This window comes from Quercus suber, unplaced genomic scaffold (genome assembly GCF_002906115.3).
Source record: "Quercus suber isolate HL8 unplaced genomic scaffold, Cork oak 2.0 scaffold_725, whole genome shotgun sequence".
Classification (NCBI taxonomy): Eukaryota; Viridiplantae; Streptophyta; class Magnoliopsida; order Fagales; family Fagaceae; genus Quercus; species Quercus suber.
The window spans coordinates 37,887-57,201 of NW_027070165.1; the positions used below are offsets into that span (position 1 = coordinate 37,887).

Consider the following 19,315-nt stretch of genomic DNA (forward strand, 5'->3'; position numbering starts at 1 on the left):
TTGTGGGACCCATTTTTAATATTAAATATTGCATGAACAGTGCACGCACAGTATACGCATAGTGAATTTTGTCCTCCAAAGTCAAAAAAGCCGGCAAAAAAAAAAAAAGAGAGAAAACGTGAAACTAAAAACGTGCCGCAACAAAACTTGTTATCCAAACCGGGTCTTTGTTTTCATATTATTCATGCAGTCCATTTTTGTTAATAATTTAATTACTAAGTGTCCTTCATGTGTAACTATTTTATGAAATGCTAGCTCTAAAATATTATGAAATGCAGGAACTTCATTGTTGTAGGGAGAAATCATATTATGGCAGTTAGATTATTTAAAAAAAATAGATGATAGGGTCTATAAAAGCCCGAACTAGCTAAGCCCTATAAGAATAGGTTGATTGAATATAATAGCCAAATACAATTAATTTGTTAGAGAAAGGGTTTGCAAGGTCAACCTTGGTTTGCTTGTATAGTTTAGTTGCTGAATTAATGAAGGAAAAACATCTAGTGATTCTTAAAAAGAGGCCGAGTTTGGGATTAACACTTCCTTGGGTAAGGCTGAAAAGGAATTGTTCATATAATATTCAGTCTCGATTATAGAATAATGTTGCACAGAGTATGGTTTTCTTTTCTCTTTTTTGTCCCTCTTTCTGGAAGGGTTTCCTTTCTTTATATAGTTAACTGAATTACATCATAATCCTCCACTTATATAGTCAACAGGGACATTCCTTTGGATGCTTGTCCCATCAAGGTTTTGCTGAAGGTGGTCGAATGTGCTGCAAGCTGTGAAAGCACTGTTCAGGGGTCATTCCTCTATTAATGCGGTCAGCTAAGTTGGTACAGTGCATTAAATGCGGAGGTGATGGTTACTTTATCTGGATATTTCCCTTTTTTCTTTGCTTGCACGTCTCTACCATCTTTTTCGATATTTTGTTTTCTGGTGCAAGTGGCCTACCTTATGCCTCCTGGTGAGTGCTCGCTCCTCGTCCTGACCCTCGGGCAGTTGACCTCTTCGTCCCTTATTCTCGAGTTCTCATTTACATGTTGGTTTAGGACTAATGTTGAGATAGGCTCTTCTACCTCCTTGGATTGGGCCCACGGGCTATATTCTATACTCAGATCTTACCCTCCCATAGGGTCAATATGAAAATGAAATTTAAAAAAAAAAATGGAGAATCAAAATGAAAATTGCGAATCCATTTCCTCAAGACCTTTCTCAGATCTATAGGGAGGAGTAACTTCAAGTCAATACTCAGGTGATAGTCACAAGTGAGACAATACAGCACTTGAGGAATAAAGTGTTTCATGATAGAACTAAAACAATATATTTTCACCTCTCCTAATGTTTGAGATGCTTTTTTTTTATATAAGATAGAAATTCTACTCTAACTTAATTTAAGTATATATGTGTGTGAAACTCATTCTTAGAGATTTGAATCCCGGCCCTTCCCTCCTCTCCCTACCAACACCTCACAAACACTTATATTTGTGGAGTGACCATTACACCAAAGATGTGTGGTGGTAAAGATTTTGTATATGTTTCAATGCATCTTTTTAATGAATCTTTGGTTTTTAAGCCAAAAAGGGGGGGGGGGGGAAATCATTACAAGTCTTTTTTTTTTTTTTTTAATTGAAAAGTGAAGAAACAATTATAAGTTATATAATTTATGAAGAGTAAAATGTGAAAATAATTTATACTACCTTCATCCACCTGGTACAACATCTTATAAAAGTCTTAGCTAGATTTGAAGACATTGATGCAGTTTAGGACCACACTAGCCAACTATGCATGCCCCAACGTTTTATAAATAGTATATTGTACTTGACAAAGTATAAAGAATTGCTGTATTGCCAATGGGGTATCAACTTACTGACACTTTTTGTCCAACTAAATAGGAAGCTCTGAAAAGACTATTGAGTGGGAATTGAAGTGTAGTTTTAGGACATCAATTTATGGGTTGTGCAGAAATTTGTGACTTGAGGGAGATAAAAGAAAAGAGAAAAAGAGAGAAAATATAAGAGTTAGGATTTATCTAGATTCCGTTTATTGTTGAAAATTAAAAATTAAAAATATTGTAGTAAAATAATTTTTAAATATGGAAATAGTATCGTGAAACTTAGTTTTAAAGTTGTTTTTCTAAAAAAAAAAAAAAAAAAAAAACTTGTAGGTCCCGTAAACCATGCATAGGACCCACCAAAAAACGATGGACGTTGGACATGCAAGACACTATCCAAACAAACACTTAACGTGGTTTGGTTTTGGAGCTTACATTCATGCTATAAAAGTTTAAAGGCCTACATTTTCATACTTCTTATTTGATGATACACTTCCATATTATAATGGGATTACATACGAAACCACAATTTTCTCTACCAACAATCCCATAATTCTCTCTTTCAATCAATATTTTGATTTTGTCTTTCCAACATGTTGGATAGAGATTAGAGGAGGTCCCAAAAGAGCATTGAGTGGGCATTGGAATAAATTTTTAGGACATCCACTCTGTGTTGGATGATTGTATAAATTGTATTGTACAGAGAAAAAAAAAAGTACTTTTTCGGCTGTGAGATTATTTTTCCTCAAATATGTAATATGATACGGTGATACCTAACCTTGCCAATGTCGTATTGGTACACTAGTGCACAACTAAAAGACAACCACGATTTTAGTGAAAAATGGTCCTTTAGCACCTGGATTTTCACTCATCATATAGTGGAACTTGATGTTGAAGTGGACATTTCCTGATACATATTAATAATATCATTAAAGCTCCCTTTTTTAGATGATAGGGGAAGGTCCATTGCAGCCCCGAGCAATAAAATTAAAGCCCCAACGGGAGCAATTAAAGTAGAAGCAAAGGCTTTTGAAGCTAATTTTAAGTATCGATGATTTTTATGTTATTAAAGAGAGTTCTTGTTTCTTATAACAAACTATTTTTTAGAATATAATATTTACTTTTTAAATCAGAATAAAATTCATAATCTTTTCATAAAAAAAATAAAATAAAATACTGCACATAACCTGAATTCTAGTATGGTTAAAGACTGTAATTCCCTCATGAACTCAATATTTCATCTAAAACTAGCGCATGCATTCCTAGCATGAAGGAAATCAAGTAACTAAGGGCCTGTTTGGTTAGTTGAAAAAAGCAACAATTTTTGTTTTCATTTTCAGTTTTTAGTGGGTCTCACCACTAAAAAATTGAATTGGTTTTAGCATTTGTATTTAGATTTCATTTTCAGTATCCTAAAATTTGAATTTGAATATAAAAAATAAATACAGCATTTCAGTGTTTTTGTTTCTTATGAATATGAATATAGTGGTATATTTGTAAATATTAAAGTTACTTTTTTTTAAGTAATGTGACGTGTGTGAATAAGAAAAGTTACTTTAAAAAAATAAAAATAAAAAACAATGACCAAATCTGAGTATAATGTATTCTATACTTAAATTATGTATTCAAAACAACTTATACCAAACATTACCAAATGTGAAAACAAGTATTTTTTTTTCTATATTCAAAATGAAAAGTGGATACACAACTTTTTGAAACCAAATATGCCTTAATTTCTTAGCAATTCTTGGGTGCACTTAGGACTTTTTCTTGTGTTTTTCATACCATACTTCCGTTGAAACTTACACATCTTTGTTGAATTTTGACATGTCAAACTCGGTTTCAACTTGATTTGTAAATATTTGTAATAATTCTCGCTAGTGTTTCAAATTTCAATAAGTCTCCATGATATTGATTAAATATCCACTTGTGACTTGTAACCCCAAAAAAGAAAAAGAAAAAAGGAAAACAAAAGAAAGGGCTAAAGACATCAAAACTCACAACTCACAATCCCATATCAGCAAGTCAAACCTTTTATAGCAAAGAACTTGGACCAATTTGCTCAACAAAAGAACAGTGAAGAGATAGAGACTAAAAGGACCTCTTCAAAGGTAGACTTAGGAGGGTCCCCTAGGGCCTAGCATAACATGCGTGACCCAATTGCACCAATTACCTTGCCTTGTTAAAGAACCCAAATTTTTATCTGACTCATAGCAGATCTTTTTATAACAAGTCTCACTGTAGAAAAGTAAAAGTATGACCTTACGTTTGCTACTTTGCCTTTGCTTTCTTTACTTTGCTCTCTACTCTCTTTTCTGAGAGTCTTTTCCTTTTGGCCTTTTTCTCTTTCAAATTTTTTTTTTCTTTATCTCTACTTTTTGGAAGTTTCCCGTCTCCATCCTTGCGTCTTCTGTACAAAACAGAATCCCGTCAAAAAACTACACGTTGAATGAAAATCAAACATTACTAGACTTATTTTGAATAATTGATTTCCACGCGCTAAATATATAATATTTTCTTCTAGTTTTATACCAAGGAATTTTTATGTTCTTTGTTGGTCATTCTTCACTATAGAATGATAGCATCTTGTTAACGGGTAAACTGATATTTTATAGACTATATTATAAGCTCCAAAGAATGGAAATGCACTCAATTGACTTTGACAATTAGGGGCAACATGTGAGCTTGCATTTACCACCTTGAAAAAAAAAAAAAAAAGGTCAAAATTAATATCCAATATCAAAATGCGGGTAGAGACAATATTAAACATGTAAAATTGGACTTGGTCAAAAGAATGACAACCACAATTTTGAAGTATGCTGATCCTTTTTTCTTTATTTTTTTACTTGAAAGCCGTAAGTCCAACCCACCTGTCCAGACTGACCGAGTTGACTCAAAACTCGTTTGATTCGATGCTTGTGATGATCAGAGATGGTTTTCTCCCTCCAAAAATCGATTTTGGCGGGTCGGTTTATCAAAACTCGATTCCAAACAACTCAACCGATCTCCACCCACAAAAATTATTGTTCTCTGTTGTATAAGGCATTCTCCAATAAGATCTCGCCAAATCTCATTTAGATTCGGCGAGATCTCGACAGATCTGGCCAGTTCTTATTGAGATCTCATTAGATTCAAAGGAATTTTGATCAGATTTGGCAAGTTTTGGCCAAATCTTCTCCTCTCTAACTACGACCTAGACTAGCCGTCACTCAACGTGTATTCGACTAATCTAATTTGACTCCCTCACTAGTTGACAGTGGGTCTAGAAGTTCTCTACCGGATTTGGTAGGTTTAGTTGTTAGTTGAACACAAACCTGACCCAGACTAACCTATAAATACCCCTAATTGAAAAAGAGTAGAAAAATCATAAAAATTCATATATGTAACAAGTTGAAAAAATTATTAACTATTATTTCAAGATTCCAATTATGAGAAGTTGAAAAAAAAATGTAAAAAAAAGCTAGTCTTTTTTTTTTTCATAATTATTTTTTAAAAATAGTTCATTATTTGATAACTTAAGGCAAACCTTATTTTAAAATCATATTCCAATTTCAAATCATCTTTCTTTTAGGATGAAAAATGACATCTCAACGAGTCTAGAATGACGTTGACTCATTCTGTTAGGACCAGAAGCAAGTTATTAAGACAGTTTATGTGCGCGTGGGTCTACTAAAATCTGAACTGTATTTGTAATCTGTATGCCTATAGTCTGCACATTGACACTTTATCGGGTATACCACTGTGAAGTCTATACAATTTGTACAGACAGTAAACACAAACACATACACTCAAAAGACCAGTCTCACGTGCTTACTCGTTAAAACCCACGTCATAAATTCCATGTAGTAATAAGTAAGCCACGAAACATAAAACAAAAGCAAAAACAAACTAAAAAAAAAGCTCTATCTCTCTCTCTCTCTCTCCCCCTCTTCAGAAAGCAAAAGAAAAGCTTACCTCATTCTCTGCTTCCCCATGCTGCAAACACAGCCATAAAACGAAGTGAAAAATTAAACAAAGCTCTTTCATTTTGATTTCATTCATTACCCATCACGTTCTTTCTCTTTCTCTCTCTGTTAACCCCACTATAAAACCCATCAAAACCCTAAACAAACCAGACCCATTTCTCTAATCTCTCTCTCTCTCTCTCTCTCTCTCTCTCTCTGTCTTACAACCATGGATGCTCTGAACTTCCTCAAGTTCTGGAGGCCCACCACCATCAACCCCTTAACAACTAAAGGAGCTCCAAATCCTCTAGTTAAAAAAGGGGATGAATTTGAAGAAGAGGAAGAAGAAGAATCTTTCTTCGACTTGGAGCTCCTTGTTTCTGATATAGACATAAATAAAAACAAAACCAACGCCGACCCAGAAACCAACAGTGACAAAGAAAACAAAACCAGGCTTGATTCCAACCAAAACAATCTGTCCAAAAAAGCAGTCCTCAATTTCTCAGACCCAACCCTTTCTCTGTCTCCTAGTGATTCTATATCAAGAAGAAAAATTCTCCCAATTGAGCCCAACTCCAAGCCTCAGTCCCCAATATCTCTGCTAAAATCAGCCCCAAGCTTCCAAGTCCTCAAGTTCAAGAAGCCAAGGTCAAATTCAAAGTCAATGGCAGCACTACTAGAAACAGAGAGAACAGAGTCCAAAACCATTTCCATGAACACCCACCAAAAACAGCTGAGAAAGCAAGAAAGCAAAGCTGCCACTTTGAAATTCAAAGTTGAAGATGAAGACCCAAACAACTCACTACTCACCAGAGCATATAGTTCGAGAAAAAACGAAAGCAAACTGCAAAACCACCAAGCTTCAGAGGACTCAAAAACAGAGCGATTCTCAAAGGATTTGATGCAAAAATACTTGAACCTAATTAAGCCATTATACGTCAAGGTCTCAAAAAGGTACAGCGATAAGATAAAGCTCTCTGATGAGTTATCGGTGGGTTCACCGGCTTCGTCTCCGGCGACAATGGCAGTGCCAAAGAAGGAAAAGCAGGGGAATATTCCGGCGGGGATCAGAGTGGTTTGTAAGCACTTGGGTAAGAGCAAATCTTCATCGGCTATTGGAGCAGTACCAGTTGTCAATAGGAGAGATGATTCGCTGTTGCAACAGCATGATGGAATTCAAAGCGCCATTCTTCATTGCAAGAGATCCTTCAATGGTTCTAGAGGTATAGGATATTAGGATTTTATGTATAAATGTGTTTCTAAAATAAAGATTCATTTTTTTTTTAAGTGTGAAACTTTGAATGTGTTTTGGTGGGTTCTAACCAGTTTATTCTAAATTTGGTTTCAGAATCTTCATCCTTGTCGCGTTCTATTACTGTGCATGAAAAAACAAGCACTTCATATTCGAGAGGTATAATTCACTCTGTTCCAAAATTTTGAGTTTGCTCAGTTATGTACTTATGTTTTGAGTGTTACTTTTCTCTAATGTTTGGAATCTAATTTCAGATTCTTCTCAATTGTGGAGATCTGCAAGCGATCCTTCTGATGAGAAATCAATCAGAAATTGCATTGAGGAAGGGATTTGAGAGAGGAAAATGTTTTTCTACGAAATTGAAAGCTATAGAAGGAGGAATCTGAACAGGGGACTTGTTTGTTCCTCTGTTTTTGTGTTTTGTTGTAAAAAGGAAAGAAGCAATAGCAGTGGATAGGGTAGAGTTTTGTTGTTTAGGTGATAGCTATGATGACCAGTGGGTGCACTCACTTGGCGTTGTCTGTGACTGTAAAGAAATGGGTCATTATGAACAGATTGAAAGAATAGAGATTTGGATCTTCTTTGTGTGTCTGTGTGTGTGTTGGTTGTTTTGGACCCTCCATTCAAGAATTATGTCACCTCTTTTGATTTGTGAGATAGCTGTTCAAATCAAAGATATAATCATTTCTCTGCGTTTGAAGATTGGAAATGACTGACAGTTACTATTGCTTTTGATTTTCTGCTTATTTCATTGATTATTTGGGAGGCAAGGTTCTGCAAGCATCATGTCACCAATTTTAATATCATCTTACCAATACCAATTCTTTTTTTTTTTTTTTGAAACCTTACCAATACCAATTCGGATTTTACACTTTTACCTTGAATATATATATATATATATATGTATTTTTAATGAAAAACACCAAATTTCTGATTGGCTATAAAATTGCAGAATGTCTCAATGTCATGTCATCTTGGCAAAGCCCTTGCTTTCAAAAAGGACTTTTGAATGCTAAGAAAAGCTCCTCTCTTTCTTTTATTTCTTATTTTTAAATTATATTATATTTTTTCTGTGCTCTTGACATGATTTCATTTTAATTAATAGAAGCAGAGATATATGCTTTGCTAACAAACATTATTCACAAGCACATGTACTCCTTTTTGGACCAAACTTAAGCAGGATGAATTTGCCACCATTATTATTATATGCTGCCCAATTGATAGCCCCCCATTAAACTAGTTTTGCATTACTAGAAAGTAGAAACTCTAATATTGGAAACTCCCCAACAACATAAACTTTTTTTGTTTTTTTGTTTTGAAAATTACAACACCAACAATTATATTAGATTGAGATGAACATTTGCAATTTTGCATATGAAATCTGGCTGAACCAACTAAATTATTATTATTATAACTATTTCTACTAAATTTTTATGGAAGAAAGCTAAGAATTAAGTAAGCACAAAGATGAAAGATCCAGTGATCCACACTGCCAACCGCGGCTGAAAATTAAAACTTCCACACATCAAATAGATTGAGACAGTTGAAAATTTGAACTTCAAATTTCAAAGTTGAAAAGAGGGTTAGACAAGACTTGTTTGTTTGAAGTCATAAATGAAATGAGGACGAAGGCTCTGGCTCTCTGGCGCTGAAAACATAACCAAATTTCCAATGAGCCATTTTAATAAATGACATGAAGTGCCAATATGTCCAAAATATTGTGACCCATATCCCATTGCTGACTTTTTTGGTGCATCTCATTGCATATTTGGCCAAAAAATATCATGGACCTTCACATTCCACGTTAATCAACATGGTCCCCATGCCCTTGTGATACTCTCAAATTTACTAGTCACAACATTTAAGTAATCATAATCACAGTCTTTACGCAACAAATTTGACAAAAAATTTAGGCGAAAAGCACATTTTCGTCCCTACATTTTCACACGATTTCCATTTTGGTCCCTAAATTTTTTTTTTACCGCTTTTAGTCCCTATCCTGGAAAACGCCTATTGTTTTAGTCCCTGCCGTTACATCAGAGACGGAAAATGCTGACGTGGCAAACGGATGGCACTGTTAGCTGACGTGGCCATTAAAATAATAATAAAAAAATGTTATTTGGTATTAAAAAAATTAAAAAATTAAAAAATTAATTTTAACTAAGTAAAAAATTAAAAACAAAAATAAAAACAAAAAATTACATCAATTGAGATCTAAGTGTGATTGTTTATTCATGTTCAACATGAATAAACAAGAACTTAAACCTAGATTACAAGAACACAGCCCCAAATCACAAGAACGAAGAACATAGTACTCAAAGATTTTCTTTTCCAACATTTCTCATAACACAAATTCAACTAAATACATAGAATTTCATCCCAAACATATCTCCAAAACCTGTAAATCAAAACCCAACCAAATAAACAACAAAACATCTAAATCATCCAACATCAAACCAAAATCCATAAATTCCAAACCACAAATCCTCAACAAAACCCAGAATCATCAACATCGATTTGTGCAGCCAGAGCCTCCGCCAGGCCGCGCGGTTCCTCCGTCGAGCCAGCAGCCGCCGTGTGATGCGTGGGCCGTTGATGGTGGTTTAGGAGATCGCGGCGAAGCAGCTCGAGGAGCGCCAGAGCGACTGGGCCTACTCGAAGCCCGTGGTGATCCCCGAATCTCACCGATTCGTGCAGCACCAGAGCCTCCGCCAGGCCGCACGGTTCCTCCGTCAAGCCAGCAGCCGCCGTGTGATGCGTGGGCCGTTGACGGTGGTTCGTGAGATCGCGGCGAAGCAGCTCGAGGAGCGCCACAGCGACATCCCATGACAGATCCTCGAATCTCGCCTTTGACAGATCCGGACATCCCATGACAGATCCGATCCTGTGGGTTTGTCACTTGTGGAACCCAAGAGCTGAGAGGATGAGAGAGTGGGGGAACTCTTGAGATTCAGAGTCTGGCTGGGTTGGTGTTTGTGTTGGCCAGATCTGTGATCTTATATTTAATTTTGTGTTTGGGTTGTGTAGGGCGGGGTTTGTGATCTGTGATCTGTGATTTTATATTTAATTTTGTGACCTTATTTTTTGAGTTATTTGTGATTTTTGGTTTTCAATTTTGAGATCTTAAGTCTGAGTTGGTGTTCTTAGTGTTCTTCTTCAAGATGCTTTTTGATCTTAATTCATATAATTTTTTGTTTTTATTTTTGTTTTTAATTTTTTACTTAGTTAAAATTAATTTTTTAATTTTTTAATTTTTTTAATACCAAATAACATTTTTTTATTATTATTTTAATGGCCACGTCAGCTAACAGTGCCATCCGTTTGCCATGTCAGCATTTTCCGTCTCTGATGTAACGGCAGGGACTAAAACAATAGGCGTTTTCCAAGATAAGGACTAAAAGCGGTAAAAAAAAAATTTAGGGACCAAAATGGAAATCGTGTGAAAATGTAGGGACGAAAATGTGCTTTTCGCCAAAAATTTAATAATTGTAAATATGGTAGGTTATTAGTGATAATTAAAAATATAATGTCAGTGATATATTTAAATGGGATTCAAAATTGTCATTTCTTTTATACCTATTATATTATCATCTCCTAAAAACATTTATCTTTTCCTCTATTCCTCTATTGATACTTTCACTGACAACCTTCTCTTTTATCACTCATCTCCAATTCATCACAATTATATAACCAGTAATTAAAAATGATAAAATGTCTCTACCCCACGCCCTGCCCTACCCCAGCTTGGCATGATCTTATTCTCACATTGCACAAATTTTTCGGGCCCTAAAAGCGGCAAAGGATGGGGACATGACATCCACAATTCAGCTTGCCCCATTGTAATCCCTTGCACTTGGGTATTTCTTGAAAGAGAAGATTACTTTATCAATCACTATACCATGTACTTATGTTGAGTATTTTTGTCGTCTAAACCGAAGATACGAGCACAAAATTTGACTGGTATTTCAAGTACCAATATAAAGCCTAAATTATATTATCATTCTTTCCTTAAAATATATATTTTGTTAAACATATTGATAAAAAAAACTTAATAAATCTGGACTAAATAACAAAATAGGGGACATTTTAAATTTTCAGAGATTAAAAAATATATTTTTTTTAATGTTAGTGGCAAAAATTGAACATATTGTATACAATATTTTAAGGACAAAAATAATATTTTTATCAAATATTTATTTCCAATTAATTTATCCAAACATATTTTCCACTAGAGAGAGTTTGGGAAAAAATTAAAAGTGAAAAGAGAAATCAAGATCAGTAAATAATAAGAAATGAAGATTAAAAAAAGAAGAAGATTAAGAATGTATATTGGTTGAAATATAGAATAATGATTTTTTTTTTTGGTTTTAATTTGATAATATTAATTACAACAATGGAAAAGGGAATTAGAATTGTAATTATCTACTTAAAGGAGAACAAGTAATACTATTAAGTTACAAGACTATTTTTTAAATATAATTTTTTTTTCAAACATATAATGTTTACTCTATAATAATTGTTCTTTACCATTAATTTTTAGTATAAATAAATGATTAAACCCCAAATCATTGCTTTACGAGCTGAACTAACTTGTACAACTTAAAAGCATCAATGTTGTTCGTACTAAATATTTTAAACCGTAGTTTTTACGTTTGCAATTATCAATTTAAAGAAGTGATTAAACAAATATAACCCTTTTTAGTATATAATTATTAGAACGAATATTCTATTCGTATAATGAAATTTGCTCGTAACTCGTAAGACAAAAAGAAGTGTGCCTATAAATTCAGGAATGGACGCAAAAAACAGATGGTTCATTGTACCAATTTTTATTATAAAAAACCCGTCGAAGATGTTGAGGTTTACGAGTGTTTTCAGAAAATTTAAGTAACGGGGACGCAATGCACCAACAGACAAAACACAAACAAAGACCCGACACCATATTTTCGTCCTAGGAATATAGATTTTCTCTGTTTCCTCCACTGATTATGTGTCTCATTCTGTTGAGAGTGGCATCTGCATCAAGGCACTGTGTATGCTTGTAGTACCATGTGAGCTCATTTTCCAATATTTTGTTTTCCTTGTTAAGAGAAAAATTAACAAACTCAGGAAACATTATGGTCCAACGAGGTTCCCATATGGTAACCCCCTGGACAATTGGAACTAGTCTTTCATGGCTCTTGTTCATTGGATCTGTCTTTGCTAATGGGGTCTTTTCATTTGTACATGTACTCCACCCGTCTTATATTGCGAGTCCTCATTAGAATATTCATAAAATTTTAAGAGATTTTTTTTTTCTTTTTTTTTTTTTGCTCTTGATAATTCAATTGTTGGAGGAAGATTTGAACCGTAAAAGTTTTTGTTAGAAGGAAAACTATAACATGCCAAAAATTACATTATGTTTAAATGTTAACATGTGTATCAAAAGTTGACGCCACAATAACTTTATTTATTACCGGGTACTTCTTGGTAGTCTCATGTATAAGTATTATAATCTCATAAACACGTTAGTGGTATTTCTATGTGAATGAAGAGTGTTTCACCACATATTTTTAATGTTCTTCTTACCGATTATGACTAATTTTTTAAATAAAAGTACGAGGTATTTCTTCTTAACAAGTAAAATTGAGTATGGGCCTGGTTAAAATTATGGTAAGGATGGAAGCCCAAAAAAATAGAATAAGAAAAATAAAAAGCTGTTTTAATCAATAAGTTTCTAGCCCATACCCAATTTGATGACCCGTTAGGCAGGTCTCGGAATTTTGTTGAATGAAGAAAACAACAATAACATGGACAACTTGAAAATGGAATGGGCTTCGTTGGATTTCATGAGGCGAGATGGAGAATTAATTTTTATTGAAAAAAATAAAAATAAAAGCGGGCCACTAAGCAACGCATAATGGGCCTGACATGCCGAATTGAAAGATGTCTCCAAAAGAGGTCCATGTCAAATTCAAAAATTAAGAATTAAGATTGGAACTAAACCCTCCACCCAAAATAATAAAAACTTGTATTATTATTAGTTGTGTATTACAAAAGAATGTTACTCTATAATATATACATAGAAAGAATGGAATATAAGAAGACCAAGGAAATATCTAGAACTTGCCTAAGTGTCTTCAAGTACAAATGCGTTTCTATAAAGAAAAAAAAAAAAAAAAAAAACTTTAAATGTCTGACAATATTATTTGACATATACTAACTCAGATGTTAATTTTGCGTTTTGACTAGTTTTATTTCTTTTTTTTTTTTTTTGGGTTAAGAAATAGACAAAAGTACACCTGTACCAAATAAATTAAAGTTTTAAAAAACTATAAATAAGCAACTAAGTTAATTATCAACAAAAACTGAAAACGATTAGCACTTTTTGCGATTAGCCTAGAGCTTGGCAGCTCAACTGGGACTTCCTTATATTTTAAACAGTTACATTCAAATCCTCTCATCACTATTGTAACTATCGAATTATATATATATATATATATCTTATGCTACTTGACTATTCAAATATTCAATAATTACTTAGGTGATTTATATGATTTTAGATATGCCCACATGAGGTATGTATTTCTCGTGTCTTGTGCTTGTGCGGAAGAATTTATAGTGTTGTATACATGTACAAGTGAAAGTCTTGTGTGAAAGAGAAATTAAAAAAAGAAAAAAGAAAAAAAAAGAGAAATTAATATAATATAAATCTGCTCCAACCCATAAATTTAATATTTTGGGAAAATTACATTTTAAAAACTATTTCCTTAACTTTTTCCGTAATTGATCTAAATTTGAAGTAAATTTTCAACCTAAGATGTGATATTGAAATAAAATATCATAAGGATGTGGGGGCGATCAACACCTTGGTCTAAATTAATGACGCATACAAGTTACAAGGTCAAAGAATCAGGGTTGAAATACCAGAGGGGGTACCTAATTTGAGGACTTTTCAGCTAACCATCTAGATGGAGCAATCCTAATTAAGGATATATAACTTTTATTTTATATATAAAATTTGTAATCACATTAGTATTTTTCTTAATAATCAAATTCGTAGTACCTTTAACATTTTTTGTAACTTTTTTTTTTCCACAATATTTTTCACAAATTGAAATTTGATCTATATCACTTTTATATAGACAGTATATTATTGATACCATTTTTATTAACACTAATTGTAGACTTGTGCGATGCGTAGAAAAATTTGATAATTTGTTTTTTTATTAAGTGAAAAATGAAAATAGTAAACAAGACTTATAAGTGTTAATCCTAAACGATTCTTATAATGATATAATTAATATCTAACAAAATATAGTTGATACAATATATTAGATTTTTTTAGATTAAGCTATTTATATTCGTTATTTAAAAGTATTTTAAATCTTGTAAAAAAAAAATTTCTCAAGAAAACATAATACATTTTATATTCAATTATTATATAAGGTAAGAGGCATTTTGAAAATAATGTAATGTGTGGTTGAAATTTGTTTTTCCTTACAAATGGTTTATCTTTTATATTTCTTGAATGATCTAAAGAGAAAGCAGGTATAATCATATAAATAAATCCATCACTTATATTAGGGAAGAAAAATCCAATACTTTAAAAATATAAGAAAAATGTTGGAGGTGTCTCTTCCCGATGTGGGATTGAACAAATTCGTGAGGGTGTTATCGGTCTCCTCAACCCATTCCCAAAACAAACAATTCATTTGTTAGGGTCTGAGACAAATCTCCCTCCCACTAATGTATTTAAATTATCAAGAACCTACCAATATCACGGTGTGTATGTGACATAGTTGTTAATAAAGCGGCTCCTTTTTCTATACAAATCTCTCCTACCAAAGCATTACCAAACTAACTGAATGAACCAAAATACTATATTGATGTGGCTTGACAAGAGCGTAACAACAATAAACGTTACGCTTCAATTTCTTGATGTTATATAGATGTCATACCTAGTTATTGTGAAAAAAAACATTCTTCATTGATATAGTTTTTATTTGAAACGTGAATATCTCATTTAAAAATATTAAGAGGTGTCAGTTGAGTTACAAGATTTTGACTTTTTTTATGTAACTTAGTTATATAGAATTTTTTTTTCTTTTTTAAAGTGGGATTCTTCTTTCTTTTGTTGCTGAGTAACTTAGTTAGTGATATAGTTTATTAGATGATACCAGAAAAGAAAAGATTAAAAAAAAAAAAAAAAGGTATATTACACCATTGCTGATTTTCACTTTCCCTCCACCAGGCCCAATCATGTTGTTTTCTGTTATCACTACAAATAAAAAATCCAGAATATTTTTATCAGGATGGTTTTCCGTATAGGTAGGAAGAAGCTAATCATGAATCTATGCTTGCAGTCCATGACAAAGTGACTCTTGATACGTAAGAGTTTAGTAGTCAATTGGTTTTCACATTATTGTATCTTTAACAGTGACATTTAAGATTCATATTTATTTACCTCAAACTATCAAATTATTTATATATAAAAAAAAAAGTGCTGCTTAAATACTGAGTAATTAATGGAGCTGTAAATTGAAAAATATTTTTATTTTCATGATAAAAGATGAAAATTTTCGGATTAGCGTGTAATGAAATTTGAGGGTTGAGGCATTAATTAAGCTGATATATAGATGATTGAGACTTGATTATAAGTAAAATTTCAACATGAGCACCGTAATACAAAGAGTAGCCATATGAGGGACTAACTACGTACACTAATCAACAAAAGTTGTCCCTTGCCCTTGGTAGTAATTGGTTTACAAATTACAATATAAAAAGAAAGGAAATAAACCAAAAAGAAAAAAGAAAAAGAAGAACATATATATCTTTAAAAATTAAACTTAGGCACGTAACCAAAGAGTATCACTTGCATTGCACATTCTGGATTTTTTTCATTCCAAGATTAACATCCAAAGTGCAATCCATTAGAGCAGATTTCTTCTTCTTGATAACCTTCATCAGGTGTATTTTTCCATCCAGCTTTGAGTTGCTAGTCAGTGGTAAAATACGCCCACCCAGATCACTTGTTAACTTAGAATTGGTAGTCAAATTGCTTGAACTCAGGGTCACAAAACCATGAACCTTTTTGGTTGATCGAGCCCTGGCTCGTGCCTCGCCAAGTTTGGCCTCACCAACAGTCATACCGTCATAGGAAAATCTAACAATGCCATATTCATATTTAAAGTGACCAAAATTCGTGTTCTTTATTGTGAATTGAGCATCCATTATCAAGTCGAATGAATCATTTGTGAAATTAAAAGTACTAATAAACGAGGCATCACGTACCCGGAACTTAGGACTTTTGAAACGCATCACAAATAGTGCAAAGACCACTATAATTATGGTTTGGAACACAGCAAAAGCAACAATATATACTACGCACTTCATGCGCTTCTTTTTACGTAGCTCTGCAGATCCTTTGTCTGATACCTCGTCACTTCGGGCATGGCCATTGGTTGGTACTAGGGGATAGGGTGATTGCTCCTTCTCTGCCATTTTTTTTTTATGTTCTTCACAAAGGTGTTGAAACTCTTTTCGGTTCTAGTTTTCTCAAATGGGCTTGATGGTGAAAATTGTGGGGGTGAGATGAACAATATATAGATATATGCTTTGATTTTAATATGATATAAGGTACAAGTTGTGAGAAGAATAAAAATAAAAAAATGGAATCATTTGAATATTTGTCAAACTAGGCCAATGTTTCTACTCTTTCATTTTCTTATACCAAAACGTGTCCTGTCCGGAGGCTTTAAATTTTGACTTCATGGGTTTGTTTTAATTGTGGAAAATGATATTTGATATATTTTCAAAGATATTTATGAATGAGTACAGAACGTTCTATGCGGATGGGGTCGAAAGAAAATCTTAATCAATATAGAAATTGACAGCCCTGTTGGCAATTGCATATATTGCCTTCAACTTTGTTTTGACCAAAACCTATTTCAAGAGGTAAATTACACAACCATTTCAGAAAAAGAAAAAGAAAAGTTAGGTGTATTCCCACCCCAACCACCAAATATGTTCTATACAAAACGAATTATTTTGTACATGTTTTTGGTTGGAGTTGTTATTCACTCATTCTTAGAATAATCATTTCTGGGTAAAAGAGTATAAGAGCATTTATAGTAGTGAAACTAAAAATTTAGTTATTTGACATTACCAAAAGTTACTTTATCTATTTTACCTACTCACATGTTACAGTAGTGGATTTATTTTAGCTTTCAACACAATAAAATAATATAAACATTACAATAAAATAATATATCTACTATAATAAAATAATATATATACTACAATAAAATAATATATCCACTACAATAAACAAAAATCATAACCACCCGCAACCACTATCGCTGCCACTACCACTGCCGTCGCCGCCGACTCTTTCGCTGCCGCCGCATGATAGCAAATAATCGTCTAATGTTAACAAGTGATTTTTTTTACCCCAAATTCTACTTATACTTTTTTTTTTACTAAAACAATTTCTTAATCATCATGATAGCAAATAAGCTACTAGAGTAACAATAATATTTTGTTTTAACCCCAAATTATATATATATATATATATATAGAGAAACTAGAGTAACAAGAAGAGTGGTGTTTATTTCACACACACTATTACACACAAAGTACACACACTCACGATTTTATATTATTGCACACAAAGATATAATATGTGTGTATTTTGTGTGCAATAGCGTGTGTGCACTAGTAATTATCCTAAGAAGAATACGCTAGTAGCCCTAATTAGAAAAAAAAAATTATATCTTTTAGATATTGGGTTAATGGAGTAATACAATAATGTCAATAATTGGGATAATGATGCGGTATGCGGAAGCGTCAAGAAGCAAAACAGTCAAAAGGGAGAATAGGTCTACTTCTAGAAAATAAGAAACAAAACATGATTGCTTTTGAAAATAATTTCGAATCTATGAGAATTCCTTGAATCCACAAAGAGAAAGGGTTCTGAAATCCACTAGAGAAACAATTAATAGACAAAAATCTGAATTTTTATTAATATCAATAATTGTTAAAATAAAACCGTATACAGACTTAGGGGCCTATTTAAGGGCTTGTAGAACTTGAAAGACAAGAAATATATTCTAAAATAACTCCTGATTGATACCTAATTATAACAGGAACCAAATTTGGCCTAAAAAACATTAAAAGCGCCTAAAAACAAGAAAATATGGCCCGTTTGTAATATTATTCTAGTAACATTATTTGTATTTTTTCGAAATATGTGTGGGTGAAAAAGTATGTGAAAATATATGTAATGTTGTTTAAATACTGAAAACTATTATTTAAACAACGATAACAAACAGACCCTTAAATCACCTAAACCTAAAATAACATTTTTTTTACATAAAAATATCAAAATTAAATTATAAATTCTGTCCTACATCATATAACATCTCTAGCCGTGTATACATTTTAAACCCAAATTTGAGAGTAAAAGTTACTGTAGTCATTTCGTCTACCTTTGTTTTTAAATATACTTTTCAACTATCTCTCTCTCATTTCGCTATCTTAATTATATATTATCTCTTTGTTCCCTTCCTAAAGAATCTCTTTGCTCATTCTTTCAAACACACTTTTTCATTCATTCTTTATTTTTTAAGCCAGAGTTTTTTTTTTTTTTTGGTTGCTAATGAATGGTGACTTTCCAAACAAAGAGAGTCATGAGCGAAAAATTAATTTTCTTTATTTTAAAATTTTACTCTCTTAAATATAAAAATTATGACTTTAATTAAGCAGTTAAAGATGCTCTAAATATCTAAATATCGCCAGCCAAAGTAGAGGATTATGCACGGCTTTCGTACCATCGTATAAAATATGGCATTTTAAGAGGCTGTGGTGGGTCCTGTGGTGCCTTAAGACACTCCAATATATGTTTTTAGGTTGGATTGATTAAATATTACGTATATCTTTGTTTTTTTTTTTTTTTTTTGTTTTTAAGAAGGAAAAGACCATGAAAGACAAGTGGTGATGCCCGTTTGGTAGAGAAGTTTAAGTAATGTTGTTTGTAATTTTTTGAAATATGTATGTGTGAAAAAATGTGTAATATTATTTAAAAAATAAAAATGAATTGTTTAACAACTCTACCAAACGCACTAGTCTGAGGACGCTTAAGCTCTCCTAATTGACAAGCAAAGTATCATTTTTCAATAGCATAACTAGTAATATTTATAACATTTATGGCGTGTTAGTTATGAGAAACTTCCTAATTGAGCAAAGTCAAAATACTTAAAATAAGGATCTGGCCTACTTTTGGCATTTCTTTTAACTAGACATTTCTTTTGT

General features: G+C 32.6%; 2 protein-coding genes across 2 annotated transcripts; one reads left to right on the plus strand and one right to left on the minus strand.

The window, feature by feature from the left end:
• Nucleotides 1-5,705: 5,705 nt before the first annotated feature.
• Nucleotides 5,706-7,726, plus strand: LOC112028930 (membrane-associated kinase regulator 5). The gene is made up of 3 exons (XM_024061624.2): nt 5,706-6,995; nt 7,121-7,183; nt 7,279-7,726. The coding sequence occupies exons 1-3, from the start codon at nt 6,002-6,004 to the stop codon at nt 7,356-7,358; spliced, it is 1,137 nt and encodes a 378-aa protein (XP_023917392.1). The 5' UTR covers nt 5,706-6,001; the 3' UTR covers nt 7,359-7,726.
• An 8,148-nt stretch (nt 7,727-15,874) lies between these two features.
• LOC112028942 (late embryogenesis abundant protein At1g64065) lies at nt 15,875-16,507 on the minus strand. The gene has a single exon (XM_024061636.2). It carries the CDS (start codon nt 16,505-16,507, stop codon nt 15,875-15,877), a length of 633 nt encoding a protein of 210 aa, XP_023917404.1.
• Between the last annotated feature and the right edge of the window lie 2,808 nt (nt 16,508-19,315).